This window comes from Maniola jurtina, chromosome 4 (genome assembly GCF_905333055.1).
Source record: "Maniola jurtina chromosome 4, ilManJurt1.1, whole genome shotgun sequence".
Classification (NCBI taxonomy): Eukaryota; Metazoa; Arthropoda; class Insecta; order Lepidoptera; family Nymphalidae; genus Maniola; species Maniola jurtina.
In genome coordinates this window covers 4,510,829-4,530,375 of record NC_060032.1, presented here as the reverse complement: position 1 = coordinate 4,530,375, position 19,547 = coordinate 4,510,829, and the positions used below count along the sequence as shown (strand labels likewise).

The window sequence follows — 19,547 nt, the reverse complement described above, 5'->3', positions numbered from 1 at the left end:
ATATCGTCGATTCAGGATCAAACCGAGAGTTTCCTCACCCTAGCTCACTCTGCTGAAGTTGTTCAATATAGGCTCCTTAGATTAGCATTTCGATTCCGACTTCATGTGAGTTACCGAAGATACCTGTGGTTCCATCTAGTAACATCGTAACTTTGAAAGTTCGTTTCGCCACCAGTTCAAATTGTGTAATAACTGTATGATTATTTTATGAGTGCTCAGACTTACCACTGTTAAAACGAGACAGCGTTATACCGCTGGCATAAATCTGTCTCGCTTTAATTGAAACTTATTCTAAGCAAAATCAAAGAACGGTCTAAAGAAACGCTACGGTACTACTACTGGTTCGCGAATTTTCCGAACAATAATTATTTCTTGATTCAATTTCTAGTCTAGAGTCAACATAAATGGTCGAAATGGATAGTACTGGTTAGAGTGATTCATTTAGCCACGGCTCCAAAACCACAAATACTTCACCGTGAATGTAGAGACCGCCCTAAAATAATACAAAAATAGCTCGAAAAATTATTATCTTTATTCATCACACAATAGAATAGAATCATTACAAAAGTCATTCAACGAACATACAGAGTAACAAAGTAGGTACAGTAATAATCCTTAAAACCAAATCCAAAATTCAAATCCAATAACTAAACTAAACCAAACCTAAACGCACATTACATGAAAGTGATCTTGGTCCGCACTTGGTTCACTTGCCACACGTTGAGATTCTCGTATTCTTCAATGCAAGCATCCACCTAAAAAGTATTAAATAAATGATATACTGCATATTCATACTATTGGAAAACATTATGACTAACTGAATACTCGCGACTTCGTTCGCGTGGATTTAAATTTTCGAACTTAAAAGTAGCCTATGTCACTCTCAGGGTCTTCAACTATATCCATGTAAAAAATTAGAGCAATCCGTTGCTCCGTTGCGGCGTAACACACAAACAATCACACTTTCGCATTTATAATATGGGTAGTGATCTTCAACCTAATTTATGATCAGCCTGTGTATGTTTAAGTGCGAGTTCCCTGGTTAGGCACGAATTTGACAGATAATAATAATATGATTCGATTCTTGATTGTGCAAAGGCATTCCCTCGTATTTACATTAGGTTAGATGATGTTACCTGGTCAGGTTTGAAGCCCTTGTCGACACAACGTTCGATGACGTCGGCAATCTTCACAGTGTTACTGGTTCCCGCCAATTCGCGCACTATCGCGAAAATACGGTCCGTCGCACTTATGCCCCTGGAAAAATTATTACTAGAGTTAGTTATGTGCAGTTTCATAAACTACTGGCCAGAACCAAGTCTAAAAAATATAAAGATAGATTCAATATTGTGTACCGAAAAAGACATGGCAATAAACCAATGTGCCAATTTTTCTCAACTGACTTTATGGGCCTAGGTTCAAGCCCTTTTGAGTCTCCAATGTGCTAATATTGGTTGCCAGTTTGCCACCACAGAATCTAATAACAAATTATACCAAAATGTATGTTTCAAAAATAAAGTAATTATTTATTATATACTTTTTTTGGACATTGTTATCATACCTAAAATAATAAATACAGCATAATTATTTATAGTTTTGGATTAAATCTAGAAAATTTAGATATTTAGAACAGTTTTCCGAATTATTTTCATCCAAAAAATTTATACTTATTCAATTGTGTTTCCATTTCATAAGAATACAATTACGAACCTTTGAGTATTTTCCTCTACGTGTTGCAATGATTGTTTGGACATTTCCACAAGGCGGATAGCCTCCGATATATCTTCCTTCTCCACCACATCTGACAATCTAAAAACAGTTAATGACCAAATATTAATTAAATTCTTATTGCTGATACACTTTTTATTAATCACTAGATGATGCCCGCGACTTTATCTGCGTGGAGTTAGGTTTTTAGGGAACTTTTCTGATATTCCGGGATAAAAAATAGCCTATGTCCTCCCCCGGGATGTAAGCTAACTCTGTACCAAATTTCATCAAAATCTGTTAAACTGTTGGGCCATGAAAAGCTAGCAGACAGACAGCTCATAGACAGACACATTAATAAATAATATTAAGTATGTAAGTATGGATTATATTACAAGCAAGCGTGCAAGCGAGCAAGAGATGGATAGGAGAAACAAAGTGAGAGCGAGAGGAGCGCATTTCATTGGAGTGTACTGCTAAGTTGCACGGATTAATTTGGGATTAAGGAGTTTTGGGGGTCGGGTAGGGGTACCTGGTATAATGCATGCTACACAAATGGACTAATCTGAAATTTCAGGGTCGGTGCATATTCGGCGAGGTGCAGTGCCGTTTTCATTGGCAAGCCATTATCAACTCTACTAACGTTGAAACAATATCGAAAATAAACTGTTGGATACAAGTTACAACGGATACTCTAACCGCGGAAAGAAAATAGAATAGCACTCTCTCTTTTACGTGTTCCCATACAAATAATAAAGGCAAAAATCTCAATGGGCGCTAACCATTTTGAATCACCAGCCAATCACAAACATGTTTTCAAAATCATTCGAAATTCAGTTTACAGAGAAAGAACCAAGCGCAGGCACATTTTGATAAATAAAAAATCAAATCGTAGTAAGTAATAAAATTATTATTAGTCGTCCAACCTTGAATACTAATAATAAAATGTATGTTACAAAACAAACTAATCTTCCGACATGTACCTAATTTACTGATAAAAAAAAATAGAACGACAATTATATATCCGGGATACGGGTGAATCACGGAAATCCCGAGATAAAAGATATCACTCGAAAAATATTCCGAAAGATAATTCCATTCATCTTTTTCCGTCATAGTTTTTGCGCAGTTTTTATTAAAGCTTAAATATCTAAGGCGTAACGCACACCAGCAGAGTAACCAACACCTTTACAGGGTTTCGTATCTCCAGGATTTTTAAAAAAATCACTTCGTTGTCTATCTGTCTATCAAGATCCATCAAGGGTATCAAAACCTATAGGGTACTTCCCAAAAATCCGAAAATCGTAAATTTGTGGTTTCATCACAAAAAAATAGTGCTATTTCAAATTAGATGGTACGACACCCTTTTTGTGCGGGTCTGACTCGCACTCGACATGTTTTTGATAGTATAAATAATTTAGAAATCCAAAAAAAAAAACACATCTATCGGCAGTCCCCACTGACCCCCGACTTTTTACTATTTTATTGCATCACTGTTATTTACGTTGGCATAAGACTATTATTTACTTTGTCATAAGACCGATTATGCACGATCGACTAGTCGCCTGGCGTCTCGGTCGACGGCGACCGTTAAAATCTGTAATACATATGAAAGTCGCCGTGTGTATACACACGAAGTTGCGGCGACTACGTTCGAATAATTATATCAGATGTTTTTTGTCTACCCACTTGTATTGATCTCTTTTACAAAAAGGTAAACAAATGGTGTGGATTCCATATATGACACATATACACTACGACTTCTATACAAATTAGATTCTCACAGTCGCCATCAACTGAGACGCCGGGCGACTTAGAAGTGCACTGTAGCACTACTAAAAGCCATTAGACAAAATAAGAAGACTTAGTCATCCGTGCGTAATGGTTCTAAGGGCAGCGGCGCGCGGCATGCGACTACCATATTTTGTTTTCAGTGTACCAATTTCAATGGTACCCAGTTTCAAGTTCGGAATGCCCGGGAAGAACCAGCAAGAAACTCGGTGATTGCTCTTTTCAAATATTCAAATGAACACGCGCTATGTGCTCAGTTACCTCAGTCGCGCCAGTGCTGTAGACAGGCGGAGAATAGCGAGCAGGTTCCGCGCCGACGTGAACGTGACGTCACGGGCGTTCCGAGCCTCCCGCCTCAACTCCACGTACGATGCTGAAAAAAAAAAACAAATTGTGACTAAAGTGCATCATACATCTTGTGAAGGGACTCGCCATATTTGCTTTATGTGTCAACTGTCATGTAAAAGTTACGATTTACCGTAATAAACGGTACTTTTGATATGCCAGCTGACACAGGGCAAGGTAAATCCTTTCTAAATTACGCATTATAATTTCCTTTTGAACTGATGATAATATGATTGCATTTTGAAAAATTCTTTAGCCGCATTGGGCGATTTCTAGATGGGTATAATTTCAAGGTTTTCTTTCAAAGAAAATTAATCTTAACTACTGAGACATAAAGTTTAAATTCAATTGCAGCAGCGAGCAAGCTATGTGTTATATACTTACACACAATATATTCAGTGAGGTTTCTAGGCACGGTGGGGTGTTTGCGATGCGTGAGGCCCAAGTATCGTCGCACTAGCCTCATGGGCAGAGCGCGCGTCTGTCCCGGCGGCTGCATAGAGTGCTGGTGTACGTAGGCTATATGCTTGGCAAGTTCAAGATCCTTGTCCCTATGTGATAAAAAATTCATATATGGAAGACATTCACCCATAGAAGGTCTTATCTTTGATACTTAATTTTTAGTAGGTTTTACAGATTTGCTACTTGTGCAAGACCTATTCGTGCTTTTAGACGTAAATGGAAAAGCCCGGGAAGTGACCTTGTGGCTGAGTTTGTTGTCGGTCGGGGCATATATGCCCTGACCGACAACAAACTCAGCCGGGTATTCTATGTATTATATTGTAGATAACAGGTATATACTACGAACAATTTTATGATGTTGAATTGCTGATGGAGCCACAACTCATGCAACTGAGTCTAAATATTGACAAAGGTCTACAATATAATGTCGTTAAACCACGAAGTAAGTTTAAAATCATGCCCGTTATGCCAGATCTTTTTTCCACACACATCCAAACTGTGGAATCCTATCAACTCATGTTCCCACTAGATTACAACATGGGGTTATTCAAGGGGGGACCAACAATTTCCTGAAAGGCCGGCAATGCATTGGGTGGTGCCTCTGGTGCTACAAATATTCATGGGCCGCCTGCTCGTTTGCTATTTTTTTTATAATAAAAAAAAAACAAAGAGAATGAGGAGTGTTGTAACCTGTTGGGTTTGTCCTGTATCAGCCACAGGAGGTCGAACCGAGACAGCAAGGCGGCTGGCAGCTGAATGTTTTGTTCAATAGTGCGCTTAGGGTTGTAGCGACCGTACGCAGGGTTTGCGGCCGCAAGGATCGACACGCGAGCGTTGAGGCACGTCATTATACCCGCCTGCCAATTAATTAATTCTGTTTAATATTTGAGCAGCCTGAAGGCTCCGTAAGGGGTGGTAGAAGTTGGCTTCAGCAATTAAAACCTAATAGGGATGGTGACTACTAGTCTTTTACTTTTTATCCTTCAAAACGTTCGCTTAGTAAGGGAGCTTGTATGAAATACTTAGATGTGACATCATAAATATTTGACGTAATTTAACGTACCTTTTTCGTTCTTCGTAACTTCAAAACGTTCGCTTAGTAAGGGAGCTTGTATGAAATACTTAGATGTGACATCATAAATATTTGACGTAATTTAACGTACTTTTTCGTTCTTCGTAACTTCAAAACGTTGGCTTAGTAAGGGAGCTTGTATGAAATACTTAGATGTGACATCATAAATATTTGACGTAATTTAACGTACTTTTTTCGTTCTTCGTAACTTCAAAACGTTCGCTTAGTAAGGGAGCTTGTATAAAATACTTAGATGTGACGTCAATATTTGACGTAATTTAACGTACTTTTTTAGATAAGTCGATAATTTAAAATGGTTTTCAAACAAAAATAACAGTGGGCGTAGATTTCATGAATTTAAATAGACCCTCTATTTAATCATTACGAAGAAGTTATTTATTTTTGGAAGTAATTTATTTTTGACATCGACACCATCCGATTTATCAATAAACTTTTAATGCAAAAAATCACTACATATGAGATGGTAGAGGGAAGGGGAAGAGATTTACCAATATATGTCAACAATTACTATTATACATTGTTGCTGTAATAATTTTTAAACACACCTTAGCAATGCTGATAGTCTGTTGCTCCATGACCTCGTGTATGGCGGTGCGGTCGTTCTGCGCCATCTTGTCGAACTCGTCGATGCAACACACGCCCTGATCCGCTAACACTAACGCCCCACCCTCCAGCATCATCTCACCAGTGAACGGATCCTGATCGCACAGAAATGGTGAAAAATCTAGATATCTTGCAAGGTAATTAACTCTTGTTACTGGACGAACTAATTTCGAAAAACAAAAACAATTTGCGTGTTTGAAAAATATCGGTGGATACTTTTCAAATGTGCAATGAGTAAATGGAACAGGTCTAGAGATCCCTACTATCTTAATGCCTGCATAACAGATCGCTAATGCAGGAACAAAAATGGGATTTGAGTTAATGTAACTTTAAAAACAGCATTAATACCATTTTGTATCATCTGCCATAAAATGTTTAAAATATCCATATCCATACAATATCATAAATGCAAGTGTGTGCTTGCCAGCTTTTCACGGCACGGCCCATCCGTTTTATCCGATTTTGACAAAATTTGGTACAGAGATAGCTTGCATCCTGTGGCAACATAACACATAAGCCATAACACATAAGACAAGCTATCCGTTGTCCCAACAACTCTAACAGTTCCCACAGGATTTTTAAAAATCCATGAGGGCGAAGTCGCGGGCATCACCTAGTTCTAAATATAAATAACCCATACCTTCAGAACTGCTGCAGTCAAGCCCACTCCAGAAGATCCTCTTCCAGTAGTGTACTGGCTGCGTGGAGCCAGCCGGTCGATGTAATTGAGCAGCTGGGACTTGGCCACTCCTGGATCGCCCATCAGACAGATGTTGATGTTTCCACGTATCTTCATACCGTTCGGGCGCCTAGGAAATTATTACAAAAAAAGAAGAACTTGTGTTAACGAATCACACTAATATTATAAAGCGAAAGTTTGTGTGTGCATGTGTGTATTAGTTACAGATATTTGGCAGAATGTGGCACAATTTGGTCTAAAAACTATTTTACCCTGACACATTCAACCAATAAAATTGTTTCTTTTCACTCTTTGACAGAAAAATAATTTTAACAGCAAGCAGAAAAGTTTGATATGAGTAAAGAGCTACAAAATAATAGAGAAAAACAGTTCATCCCACTTTATAATAATTAACATACTTATCAACGCCTCCAACTAAAAGCAGTAAGAGTGCCTTCTTAACATCTTCATGACCAAAGATCTCCGGGGCGAGACTGCGCGCCATCCTCGAGTAAAGGTCGTCTTCTGCCAACTCCGCTAACTCTTCTTCCGTCAGAGGCTCGGCCATCTCGCCTTCGTCACTTTGATTCAAGCATGTTACACACTGGAAAATTTGATTCGTGAATTTCAAGATAGATATCATTTTTCTCATCCACACCTTGAAAAACTTAATGAAAATGAAAAAAAAAACAATTGCCATCATGATTCTGAATGCAAATGAATTATCACAATTTTTTTTAAATAGTCCAGTGGAATGTTCAAGCCGAGATTAGAGTGAAGAATGGTCAGAACTCACGTGAGCTTCTAGATATGTGTCAGAGAGTAGGCCCTGCAGCATCTGCCTGAAGCCAGTATTGAGCAGCGGCAGGAACACCCCGGTGATGGCCACGTGGTCGCCGGGCTGAGCTCGCCGGGTGGTGTCGCCGCGACAGTATACCGACAGTTGTCGCGGGATGTGGCCAACTGGCACTTGATCGGACTGCAAAAAGTATCTGGATTTATTTACTGTATAAAGGTACCAGAATTCACATTTGCAATATTAAATGCGCAGAAACAGCGAAATTTTCTGAAAAAAAAAAAGAATAGAAAGTATAAAAATCATAAGCACCCCTAGCATCCGGTAGTGATTCTTAGCATTTTTTGAACCAACTTTTTATAATTTCATTAAACTTTGAACCACACTTGAAAGATTAGTGCAATAAATTCCAAAATTTTATATACAAATTTATTTCTGACCTTCTGACCTTTCTTCAAGTGTAGGTAAAACTAACAAAATTATAAAATAGTTTAAGATATATGCTATCTCTTGTTTGAAGAGCTCCTTATTATGGAGCCTTTAAAAAGTAGATTGTTATGTATATACACCCGCACGTCACCCGCGCTCACCCGCAGCGGGTTAACGCGGAGGCTGTGCGGGTGTGCGGGGCGTCCCCACCCCGGTTGCCATCTCAACCTGACGCGCATTATAATGTGTTGCTACTACCAAGTGACTACCAGTCGTATCAACTGTTAAAAAATATAAATCGAAACTTTCGGCAATGACAGTAAAGGACCCATGATCTATAATTCTAAGCGGAATAAAAGCACTGCAAGGCCGCGATAGCCAGAGATCAATCTCTGCCAGTTCTGCAGTTATTAAAAAAATCTGCAGAAACTAAAAAAAACTCCTAAACAGAAACCATACTCACATGCTCCTGTATCTTCAACTCCTGGAACTTCTGGAACCTAGATCCTCTGGTCTGTAAGTGCAGCTGTCCAGCAGTCTTGTTCAGCCTACACTCGTCCGCCGTACACGCGGGCGGTGGAGTGAACTGCAACCCGCGAACTGGCTGATATGTCTCAGCTCCGCATGCACTGCAGGAGTATGTAGCCACTACTAGCAGGGGTTTGACGTCAGTGCAGCGAGTCACTATGCCTCTCACTGTCACTAGTTTGCCAATGTGTTCTGCTTTTACCTCTCTTATTGGCACTGATTTGGATGTTGACATGTCTTTGAAGTACACTTCACTGAAAGAAATTTGAATAAAAACACTGTCTTTAATGATTACACTACTAGAAATGGTTGAAAAATGGACTCAAATACAAATGAACTCTAAATTACTTATTAAAATGTTTACTGTGGTACTAAAGTCTGAGGATTTCTGCCCTCTATCTCTGAAAATCTTTATCAGATTTTGACCTTTTTATAGGACCACTGAAGGTATAACCCATCTTATCAAACAATCTTAGAATTGGTTCATCCAATTTGCATCCAATAAATACATGACGAGAGCTTCAATTAAGGACATCCTCCTTTTGATGTCAGTTATGAAAAAAAAAATTACTGCTTTTTGTAACCTGTGAATAACGATTATATATTTTCATCTATTGAATCAATTTTAATAAAACTTACACTGAGATTGATTGTGTCTGAATACATTATAGGCTTTAGAAAACTAAAATTTCATTTAAATTGGTGAGAAAAACTTACAATCTCCTTATAAGTTCAGGAGGATATCTGTTTCTGGGGTCTCTCATCTCTCCAGGAATCCTGTGGTTCCTTGCCTCCAACATGATTCTGTGCTCAATGTAAACATCCAGCGTATCTTTAGCTGCAACCTGAGGAGACCAAAAACTGAAGCTTAGTTTTTAACTGACTTCCAAACAGCAGGTTGTGGATGTTTTTTGTAAAAGTTTAGATATTTGAAAAAAAACTTGTGGTGAAAAAACATGTTGCACCAAAAGATCTGTGAACTAGAGTGAACGCCTCAATAGAAATAAATAGTTCTTCATCAGAATAAATGCCAAAATGTTTAGTGGGTATCTGTTCAATTTAATATTATTTTGTCATTTAATTTTTTTACAGAAATTTCTTAGCAAAGATATGGCCTAAATGGCAAAACTTGAAACATTCAATTAACCGATATTTAAAAAATTTAAATACACATAAATAATAAATAAATCAATAAATAAATAATAATTTTATTGAAAGCAGCTTAAGACTAGTTTTTTACAAACTATGTATTACTAATTACAAAGTTTTTACTAAGGCACGTACAACTAATATAATTTAGAATAATTTAGTAAAACCTAACAAAACTAGACACAAATTATTGATCCACTGTCCCTAAACTCAGTAGAAACCTGTGTCTTAGGTGACAGTGCTCTCCTTTACTAATTGAGTCTGAGTAACAAAAATTATTAGGTTTAATTAACTTTTTTAATTTACTAATTTAATTATTTTATTTTTTGTATTCAATACTCGGCGTGCATGTAGTGTGTATGTGTGTGTGTGCATGTGTGCAGTGAGATTATTACAAACCTCTCTGTGTTTATAGTCCGGGAGCATATCATACACAACATCTGACACCATGTTAGTGTAGCGCCTTGTGTTCTGCATCACTGCCCCGGCCAGCTCTTCATTCATCTCATTCAGATCATCCAGCTCAACAACAAATGATACCTATAAAGATGTATGTAGAAATTCATCATATGAGGCAATGACAGATTAGTTATTAGTAGAGACAAACAGTAACTTCTTGACACGGGTTGTCATAAATACTCATCAAGTTTCCAGCAGTTTTTTTTAAATTCAGATATAAAGTAGCGCTTACGCTCAACAGACTAAAACCAGCCCAGAGAGATGAAGAAGTTAGCACTTGACTGCAATCTCACCTGGTGGTAAGTGATGTTGCATTCTAAGATGGAAGCGGGCTGACCTGGAAGGACTATTGCAGATTTCATTAGTACCACACTCCTAATTGGTCTCTACTCAGCATTGTAACAGAACAAAGGTTTGTTTATAGGTGGCTTTAAGCATAATTATTATATAATAAATAATAATAGCCTAATAAAACACTGATCATCGACATTTTCAGGTTATGAAAGCAAAAACATGACTCTCACCTGTTCCCTATGTGCAACTTTACTGAGCTGCTCAGAATATTTGAAGAATTTGTGGCCTTCATCATCGGTCTGACAGAAATCAATGAAGAAATTTTTAAAGCTTTCTGAAACAACAGAAATAAATACAACCTTATTCAGTCGGTTTTTTTAAAGTAAAATATTTCAGTAAGAATCGCATTACCTTTATCAGCGTCATAGTCACGCATTGCCATTGTGATGTTTTTACTATATTATCATATATTTTATTTTAATGAATACTGTAAAACACATGTAAAACACCGCTAATTTATTAACCGATTGCAGCTAACTTAAAGTTTTGTTTTTTTTTCGGCCTTGTTGTTGTTACTTGACTACTGACATTTAAATTGGCGCGAAAAAGATGTTCCATCACAGACGAATAACCTAAAACTAGTCCAGCCATAGACAAATATTTTAATTTCAGTATGATTATGGATTTCAGCTGATTTCGGCAGTCAACTTTCCATGGATTTCGCGCCAACAGTCACAACAGTCAAACGTCAAAAATAAAAACAATCTTGGAAATGATGGAATAATTTATTTATGAATGTTTTTTTGTTTGTTTATTTTAACTTTTAAGTTTTAACGCGATATTATTGAATACCATGGCGGATTCTATAGGTATAATAATTGTATTAAATAACTTGAGTATTGTAATAAGTTAGGTTACATAGTCATACGATAACCTGAATGTTTACAGCGGCTTCCAGAGCGAAGCGGCAGAAAGTGGACAAACATGGTCGTATGTCGGCATTCGAGAGGTTGAAACAACTGAAAGGGAAAGGTTCGAAACACAAATATGACGTGGAGGAAATGGAAAATGTGTACGATACAGTGGACGAGTCAGAGTACAGTGAACGTGTATTGCAGAGGCAGGAAGAGGACTGGATTGAGGACGGTAAGCTTTTAACACCTTTATGATGTCCGTCTTCATAACATACTGAGGGTTGACAGTCAAGCTAGATCTTTATGTCCAAGAGCCACAAATCTGGATTTTTGAGTCATCTCTCAACATTCACTTTAACTCTTATCTGCTAATATTATAAAAGCGAAAGTGTGCACCAAGACCTTGGTACCAATTTTGATGAAATTTGGCACCAAGGTATCTTGACACCAACTGACATAGGCTACTTTTTACTGAGAAAAATCAAAAGGTTTTCACAGGATCACACAGAACATCTCTTACACAAAATTAAATGCATTGTAAAAATAAATGTATACAAAATTAAATGCATTGTAAAAATAAATGTATAACTCCACTAAATTCATCCTTAAAGAGAAACAATCTAAGTTGAGTTTTACACATTTATTACTGTTTCAGACGGGACAGGCTATGTGGAAGATGGCAGGGAAATATTTGATGATGATGAGATTCAAGACTCCTATGAAGCAACAAGCAGCAAAGAATCCGGACGTGGGTTGAAAAGAAAAGCTAAAGTGGCACCTCAGCCTTCTGGGAAGGGCAACATCAGGAACCTATTGGGTTCTATGCCAACTAAGAAAAAAGAGGTTATTATTTTCTTAAACTTAATTGTTTTTTTACAGTGTATAATGGTGCATTGTACAAAAACAGACTCATATTTTCTATATTTAACTCAGTAATTTATATTTGTGATTTGCATTCTAAAAAAATTTTTTTTTTTTTTGTTTCTAAGGTAGGATACCTTATGAGTTTATTATATTTCTAGGATGTAAAAATATCAGATGATAATATTTTATCGGATATCATGTCAGATTTGGATGGCAGTGCTCCATCCTCAGTGGTCAAACCAAAGGCCATTATTCCAAACAAAACCAATATCATTGAATCTAGCAAGAGGGATGCACAGAATTACTTCAAAAGCCTTTCGTCTTCAGTGAAAAAGCCTACTCCTGTAGTTAAAAGCAAAGAACCTAAAAAGGAAATTGTGGTAAGATTTTTTGTTGCTTTTACAAACAGGAAAAGGAATTAATTAATATTCTTTTCAAAACAATTTTTTTTTTAAGACAACTAATTTCCTCAAAACTACTTTGTAGGTATGAAACTCTGACAAATTATGATTCTTTCACTGATGTAATTTACAATAATATCACTTTTGTACTTATTTCAAATCTTGTAGTGCAAAACCAACTAGGAACTTAAACAATTTAAACAATATCTTAGTTACTTTTTTATGCTGTTTTGTTAATTGTTGTTATAAGAAATAAAAAGTTGTTACGAAAGTAACAGTAAGAAATAAAAAGTCTTTAAAGTAAAAGAGAAAGCTATAGTTACATAACAATATTTATAGGAACAAAATAATACAACTGAAAATCAATCCAATGGTCATGCAGTATTAAAGAAACCAAAATGGAAAATCGACAAAGAAATAAAACAAGAACTGGAAGACTCGGCCACTCAGAACATAGAAGAATTTTCCACACAAGACATTGATTTTAACGATGACTTTAGCAATGATGCTATATTATGTCAAGTTAAGGAAGTAAAAGAAGAAAACGCAAGTCCAAATACTGTTTCTAAAACCAAAGAACAGACTCCAAGTATATCTAACACTTGTAATACAATAACAGATGTGGCTGAAGAGTTTTTGAACGAAGATTTTGAAATTTTTCCCACAAAAAAAGTGAAGACTGAATTGAAGCCCTTAACTAGTAATTGGACTGATCAGAGTGATAATCAAGTCGTAGTGGCGGTTCAAGGTGACGGACAGTTGCCTTTACAAAGTAATAAGGAAGGGGAGAAGGTAAGCTAAAGTGAATATCTTATTCTTATGATAGATATTATTCACGTGACTTTATTATATATAGTATTCACGATGCATTTATGTGTTAGCGATATGTTGCTGAGATGTTTCGATTGTTATCGAGAACACGAGCGTTATGAAAGCGTTGCGTTAAAACCCGGCGTTGGCGGGTATTAACGTTGTACGTGTTAAAAAAGCGTTGACGTGTGAACAGATACTTGGGAATGCATTTGTTCTGTTTGGACGCTTTTTTAACGGACGTTAAAAAAGCTCTCGTATGAATGAGGCCCTTAAGCTGCATTCCAAACCCGCCCATACTTGACAATGCACTTTGCCAAGAAAAGTTTGTAACTAAACAATTGTTAAATTTTTTTAGGTATTAAAATTTTACTGGCTGGATGCTTGGGAAGATAGATTCGTGAAGCCTGGAGTTGTATATTTATTTGGTAAAGTGTATGTGAATCCATCAAACAAGAAGGCTGGTTGCGCTTCATGCTGTCTGGTCGTTAAGAATGTTAATAGACAACTGTTCTTGCTGCCTAGAGAATATGTGAGTATAATCACTATCCATATTGTAAATGCGAAAGTGTTTGATTGCTGGTTTATTGGTTCGTCGATTTGTCCTTCAATCACGTCGCAACAGACTAATAGATCAACGTGATTCTTTGCATTGGTATACCCATGACCTAGAGACTGACACAGGCTACTTTCCCGGAAAATCAGAGTTCCCGTGGGGTTTTTAAAAACCTAAATCCTATCGGACGATGTCGCAGCCATCATTTTTTGCCAATCAAACTTTATGTTCTCACCAGTCTTGTTAAGTAGTTAGTTCTTAGAAAATATAAATGATCTGTACTTTTATTCTGTAATATATGCAATAAAGTGGTTTAAATGAATAAAAATAAATAAATTACGCTGGTTAGAGTATTGCGCTGGTTCAATTTTGTATCGTGTATTTTTTAGGCCGCGATTACATCCTGTAAGTTTAACTTACAATAAAACTAATGTTAACACTCTTATAAGTACATTTACCTTAGTAAATGTTGTTAAGCTACTTACGTGAGTAAAACTTATAGATGTAATCGCGGCCTCAGAAACTACATTGAAAATCTCTTTTTTCCTAGAAATTGGACCCTATAACTCTAGAGCCCACGGACCAGGAGGTCACAATGATGGACGTGTACCAAGAGTTCAACACGGCAGTGGCCACTGAGCTGGGCCTCAAAGAGTTTAAGTCAAGGAAGGTCACTAAGAACTACTGCTTTAACCTGCCCGATATTCCCGCCCAATGCGATTACTTGGAAGTTAGATATTCTGTAAGTACATTTTTTTCTGACAACTAATGAACATAGTGTGGCGATTTCCACATATGGGTAATAGACAAATAGATGAAGCTATTTGAATCAAAGAATTCTACAGCCATCGCACGCGGCGACGAAGTAACAAAGACCAAAAACTAGATGGCGCCACTGGATCTTCAATCTCTCGCCATAGATTCTCAATCGCACTAGTGAATTCTCTCTAAGGAGCACTATATTATAATGCATAAAATGGTGATCAGCGATTTCGCAAATCTAGGGATATCACGAAGTCCCCGGAAAAATCTATATAGTAGTATAGAACAAATCTAGTGTATGGAAATTCATGAATATTGCATAAGATCGAAAGAAGTCGAATGAAATCAGAATAAATCAATCAAGTGTGTAGCTTTGTATACAATATGTATGGATAATTACTCAGTGGGAGAGTTATTATTTAGTAATTAATATTGTATTAGGGCTATTATTAATTTAGTTGTTTTTACATACAAGGCATCAGTCCCACCTCCACCGACCAACAAGAAGTACCTAACATTCTCACACATTTTCGGCACCAACACATCCTCCTTGGAAACATTCCTACTGGAAAGGAAAATTAAAGGCCCATGTTGGCTGGAGGTGAAAGAAATAGACAACGTCCAGGCCAAAGTGTCGTGGTGCAAACTAGAAGCGGCCTGCGATAGAATAGAACATATCAATGTTATCAGGAATGATAGCGACTTGGAACCCCCGCCCATTGTTATTGCAGCTGTAAGTATGATTTTATTTGTTTATAGACGAGCACTTGACTGCAATCGGACCTGGTGGAAAGTGATGATGCAGACTAAGATAGAGCGCGCTTGCCTAGAAGGTTCCTATTCACTCTTGACTTAAAGGTACCCATATTGAAATAGGAGTGGAAAACTGATGCTGGAAAAACATTCCATATCAAAAATAGTAGGTCAATAATAAATAATAATCGGTTAAAGGTCAATAAGGGTCACTTAACAAAGGGTCCGCACTGGCCAGTGTGGTGGATTACTACCAAACCCTTCTCATTCTCAAGAGGAGACCCTTGCTTAGTAGTGAGCTGGCAAGGGGTGGATGCTGAGAGACAGGTCTAGCGGAAATCCGCGCGCATAATTTATCTTCAGCGTCTTGCTCACACTTATACTAGTGCTAGTTATATGGTGCTCCCCTCATAATAATTGTTTGTATTGAGAAATTGTGGAACCTAAAGTTTACAGGAACATGAATAGGAGAATATTTTCCCTTTTCAATCCCATTCTGTAAGATTAAAAGAATTCATAAAAAAATAATTTATTCTTCCTATTGATATTTTTTCCAGCTGAATATGAGAACAATGACTGATCCTAAAACAAATAAGACTAAGATATTGATGCTGAGTTGTCTGGCACACAACTCGTTTCCCATACACAAGCCACCACCGAACCCACCTTTCAATCAACATTTTTGTGGTAAGTTGCAATTAATTCTAGACGAAAATAAAGTACTTTTTATATTGACTACTTTTTTACTTTTTCTAAATGTATTGAAATGATACACGTCGTCTTTATTAAATACATTAAATTAAATACATTAAATATATTAAATTTTTCGCTTGGATTTAAAACTTTCGCTACTTATTTACCAAAAATAGCACACTAAAACAGACTTCTATTAATTATTTTAAAATAAGGTCTTTTGTTTTTACAGTGATGACAAAATGCAACGAAATCTGGCCACTCGACCTGAAACAACAATTGCCTCAGTACAAAGCCACTAAACTAACCAAATGTGACACTGAAAGGGAGCTCCTAAACTATTTCATGGTACAGTTCTGGAAGTTAGACCCAGATTTGGTCGTCGGCCATGATTTGCAAGGCTTCCAACAGGACTTGCTTATCGGGAATATACTAGATTCGCGCATTCCAAATTGGTCCAGACTAGGTCGGCTAAAAAGATCCGTAGCTCCTCAGAAAAAGTTCGCGGCAAAGGATGCTTTCTTGGGCAGATTAGTTTGCGATATTAAAATTTCCGCTATGGAGCTCATTAGAGCTAGAAGCTTCGATCTTGATACCTTATGCGTTAATGTCCTTAAGATTAAAGAAGGCGAACGCGTGGACGTAGCTCTCGAAGATTTGCCGCGTTACTACGAAAGTAGCAACGACCTTTTACAACTCGTCACTCTGAGTATGCAAGATGCGTCTTATATCCTTAAAATTATGTGCGAACTCAATGTTATCCCGTTAGCCCTGCAAATCACCCAGATCGCCGGAAATGTCATGTCTCGGACTCTGATGGGCGGTCGATCAGAGAGGAACGAGTTTTTGCTACTCCACGCTTTTACCGAGAAACAGTATATAGTGCCTGATAAGCTCTATGGCAAGAAAGCGGCATCCGATGACGCGGACGGGGAAGAAAATGATGAAGGGTCCAACAACGTCAATAAGAAACAAGGAAAAAAGAAAGCAGCTTATTCCGGAGGTCTGGTGCTCGACCCTAAGAAAGGATTTTATGATAAACTCATCCTTCTTATGGACTTCAATTCCTTATACCCAAGTATCATTCAGGAGTACAATATCTGTTTCACCACAATCAAAAGAAGAAACGGCGCTGTCTCCGATGATGACATCAATAACCTCGTTCTGCCCGGACCTAATACTGATTTCGGTGTTCTGCCGACACAGATTAGGAAACTCGTGGAAAGTAGACGAGAAGTCAAAAAGTTAATGAAGTCACCCGATTTGCCAATTGAACAGTACATGCAATATAATATTAGACAGACGGCGTTGAAACTAACGGCCAATTCCATGTACGGTTGCTTAGGCTTCACTCACTCAAGGTTTTATGCTAAACCACTAGCGGCGTTAGTGACCATGAAAGGGAGAGAAATTCTATTGGACACGAAAGAAATTGTTCAGAAATTGAATTACGAAGTTGTTTACGGAGATACGGACAGTTTGATGATAAATACGAACTGCCTAGACTACGATTACGTGTTCAAAATTGGTAATGACCTCAAACGAGAAATCAACAAAAAGTATAAACAAATCGAATTGGACATCGACGGCGTATTTAAATATCTTCTACTCTTGAAGAAAAAGAAGTACGCCGCAGTGGTAATAAGCAAGAATAAAAACGGCGAGTTTGTTTATATCCAAGAACACAAGGGTCTAGACATAGTGAGACGTGATTGGTCCCAGTTGGCCGCTGAAGCGGGAAAATTTATTCTGAGCCAAATCCTTTCAGAACAATCGGCCGACGAGAGACTCGAAAGTATTCAGAACCATTTGATTAAACTGAAAGAAGATTTAATGAACGGTAAGATCCCGCTGTCTTTGCTGACTATTACAAAACAACTAACCAAGAATCCCAACGAATACGCCGACAAAAGTGCTCAGCCTCACGTCCAAGTAGCTTTGAGATTGAATAGCAAAAACAGTAGACGATTCAAAAAAGGAGATATAGTGCCTTATATCATTTGCGAAGATGGAACAGCAAATTCAGCAACGCAAAGAGCTTATCACGTGGAAGAATTGAAAAACTCCGAGCACCTTAAAGTCGATTACAGATACTACTTAGCGCATCAGTTACACCCTGTTATATCGCGTATATGCGAGCCCATAGAAGGAATGGACCCAGCCAGAGTCGCCGACTGCCTCGGCTTAGACCCCTCCGGTTACAGACAAATGATTAAAAAAGAAAACACGAACACTGAACAGTACGAAGTTGAAAACGACCAAGAAAAATATAGATACTGTAAAGATTTCACGTTCGTTTGCGTGAACGAAGGCTGCAAGAGGGAAAATAAAATAAGGGAGACTTTTGTGAAATTGGACAAAGAAACCATTCCATTTTTAGAAAAATGCCAGAACGAGAAGTGTCCCGTGAAGCCCATAGATTATTTGGCCTGTATACAAAATCAACTGACTTTACAAATGCGTCTGTACCACAATCTATATTACGCTGGCTGGATCTCGTGCGAGGACCCCGCGTGCGGTTACCGCACGGTTCGTCTGCCGCAAACTTTCGCAAGCGGCTACCCACTTTGCAGACAGTGCGAGAAGGGAGTCATGTTCAGAGAATACACTGAAAAGGATTTATATCTTCAGATAAACTTCTTCCTCTTTTTGTTTGATCTCAACAAAAATAATACTTCAAGTAAGTAGTTCCACCAATCCTAATACATAATGTATTGTAGTGGGTGCATGCCACAGGTCTGCCCGCGAAATTCAAATTGAATTTGGTTTTTCGCAATTTGTAAACTAATACGACAACGTAGGCTTGACAGTAGGAACGACAGTATCATCCTCACAGGTTTATATAAAAATCCTTACTTGGATGTGTTCAGTTTAAGAAATTAGTCAAAATAATAAGTTTGACATGAGTTATTCACGAATTAGTCGATACTACAACTAATTTCTTAAACTGGACTCTTTCAAATAAAGATTTTTATATAAACCTGTGGAGATTATACTGCCATTGGCGCAATTAAAATGCCATAAGTCTACTTTGTCGTATTAGTTTACAAATTGCGAAAAACCAAACTTAATTTGAATTTCGCGGGCAGACCCGTGGCATGCACCTTAAAGCGTTTGTAATGTCATTTATTTTTACTTTTCAGAAACAAAAGTGGCTCCACAAATAGTTGCAGCATTCCAAGTTCTTAAAGAAATGGTAGAGGATGTTTTAGCGCATTCTGCGTATTCCATAATCAATTTATCTAAATTATTTAGATTCTTCTCGTTAGATAAGAAAAATGGAGGAAAAGTTAAGCCAGAGCCTGTTGAAATAGATATCTTACCAGAAATTGAACACATTGATGCTTTGATGGAAATGGGAACATATTAAAACTGAAAAGTACTTTCCGTTGTAAATAAATTATCACCTACCAATTTGTAATTTTAAGAAAATAAATGTTAATACTAAGGACTGTCTTT

General features: G+C 37.4%; 2 protein-coding genes across 2 annotated transcripts; one reads left to right on the top strand and one right to left on the bottom strand.

Moving 5' to 3' along the window:
- Window positions 1-512: 512 nt before the first annotated feature.
- On the bottom strand, window positions 513-10,937 carry LOC123864640 (DNA replication licensing factor Mcm7). Its single transcript, XM_045905243.1, has 15 exons — window positions 10,747-10,937; window positions 10,566-10,669; window positions 9,982-10,122; window positions 9,151-9,278; window positions 8,369-8,687; window positions 7,477-7,659; window positions 7,100-7,284; window positions 6,642-6,810; window positions 5,944-6,096; window positions 4,996-5,162; window positions 4,228-4,394; window positions 3,760-3,871; window positions 1,711-1,809; window positions 1,137-1,257; window positions 513-755 (listed from the first exon to the last, which is right to left on the bottom strand). The coding sequence occupies exons 1-15, from the start codon at window positions 10,775-10,777 to the stop codon at window positions 675-677; spliced, it is 2,160 nt and encodes a 719-aa protein (XP_045761199.1). The 5' UTR covers window positions 10,778-10,937; the 3' UTR covers window positions 513-674.
- Window positions 10,938-11,054: 117 nt separating this feature from the next.
- Window positions 11,055-19,530, top strand: LOC123864637 (DNA polymerase alpha catalytic subunit). Its single transcript, XM_045905233.1, has 11 exons — window positions 11,055-11,204; window positions 11,284-11,481; window positions 11,905-12,092; window positions 12,272-12,493; window positions 12,854-13,306; window positions 13,683-13,856; window positions 14,431-14,622; window positions 15,118-15,375; window positions 15,953-16,082; window positions 16,321-18,768; window positions 19,232-19,530. Exons 1-11 carry the CDS (start codon window positions 11,189-11,191, stop codon window positions 19,456-19,458), a joined length of 4,506 nt encoding a protein of 1,501 aa, XP_045761189.1. The 5' UTR covers window positions 11,055-11,188; the 3' UTR covers window positions 19,459-19,530.
- The last annotated feature ends 17 nt before the right edge of the window (window positions 19,531-19,547 follow it).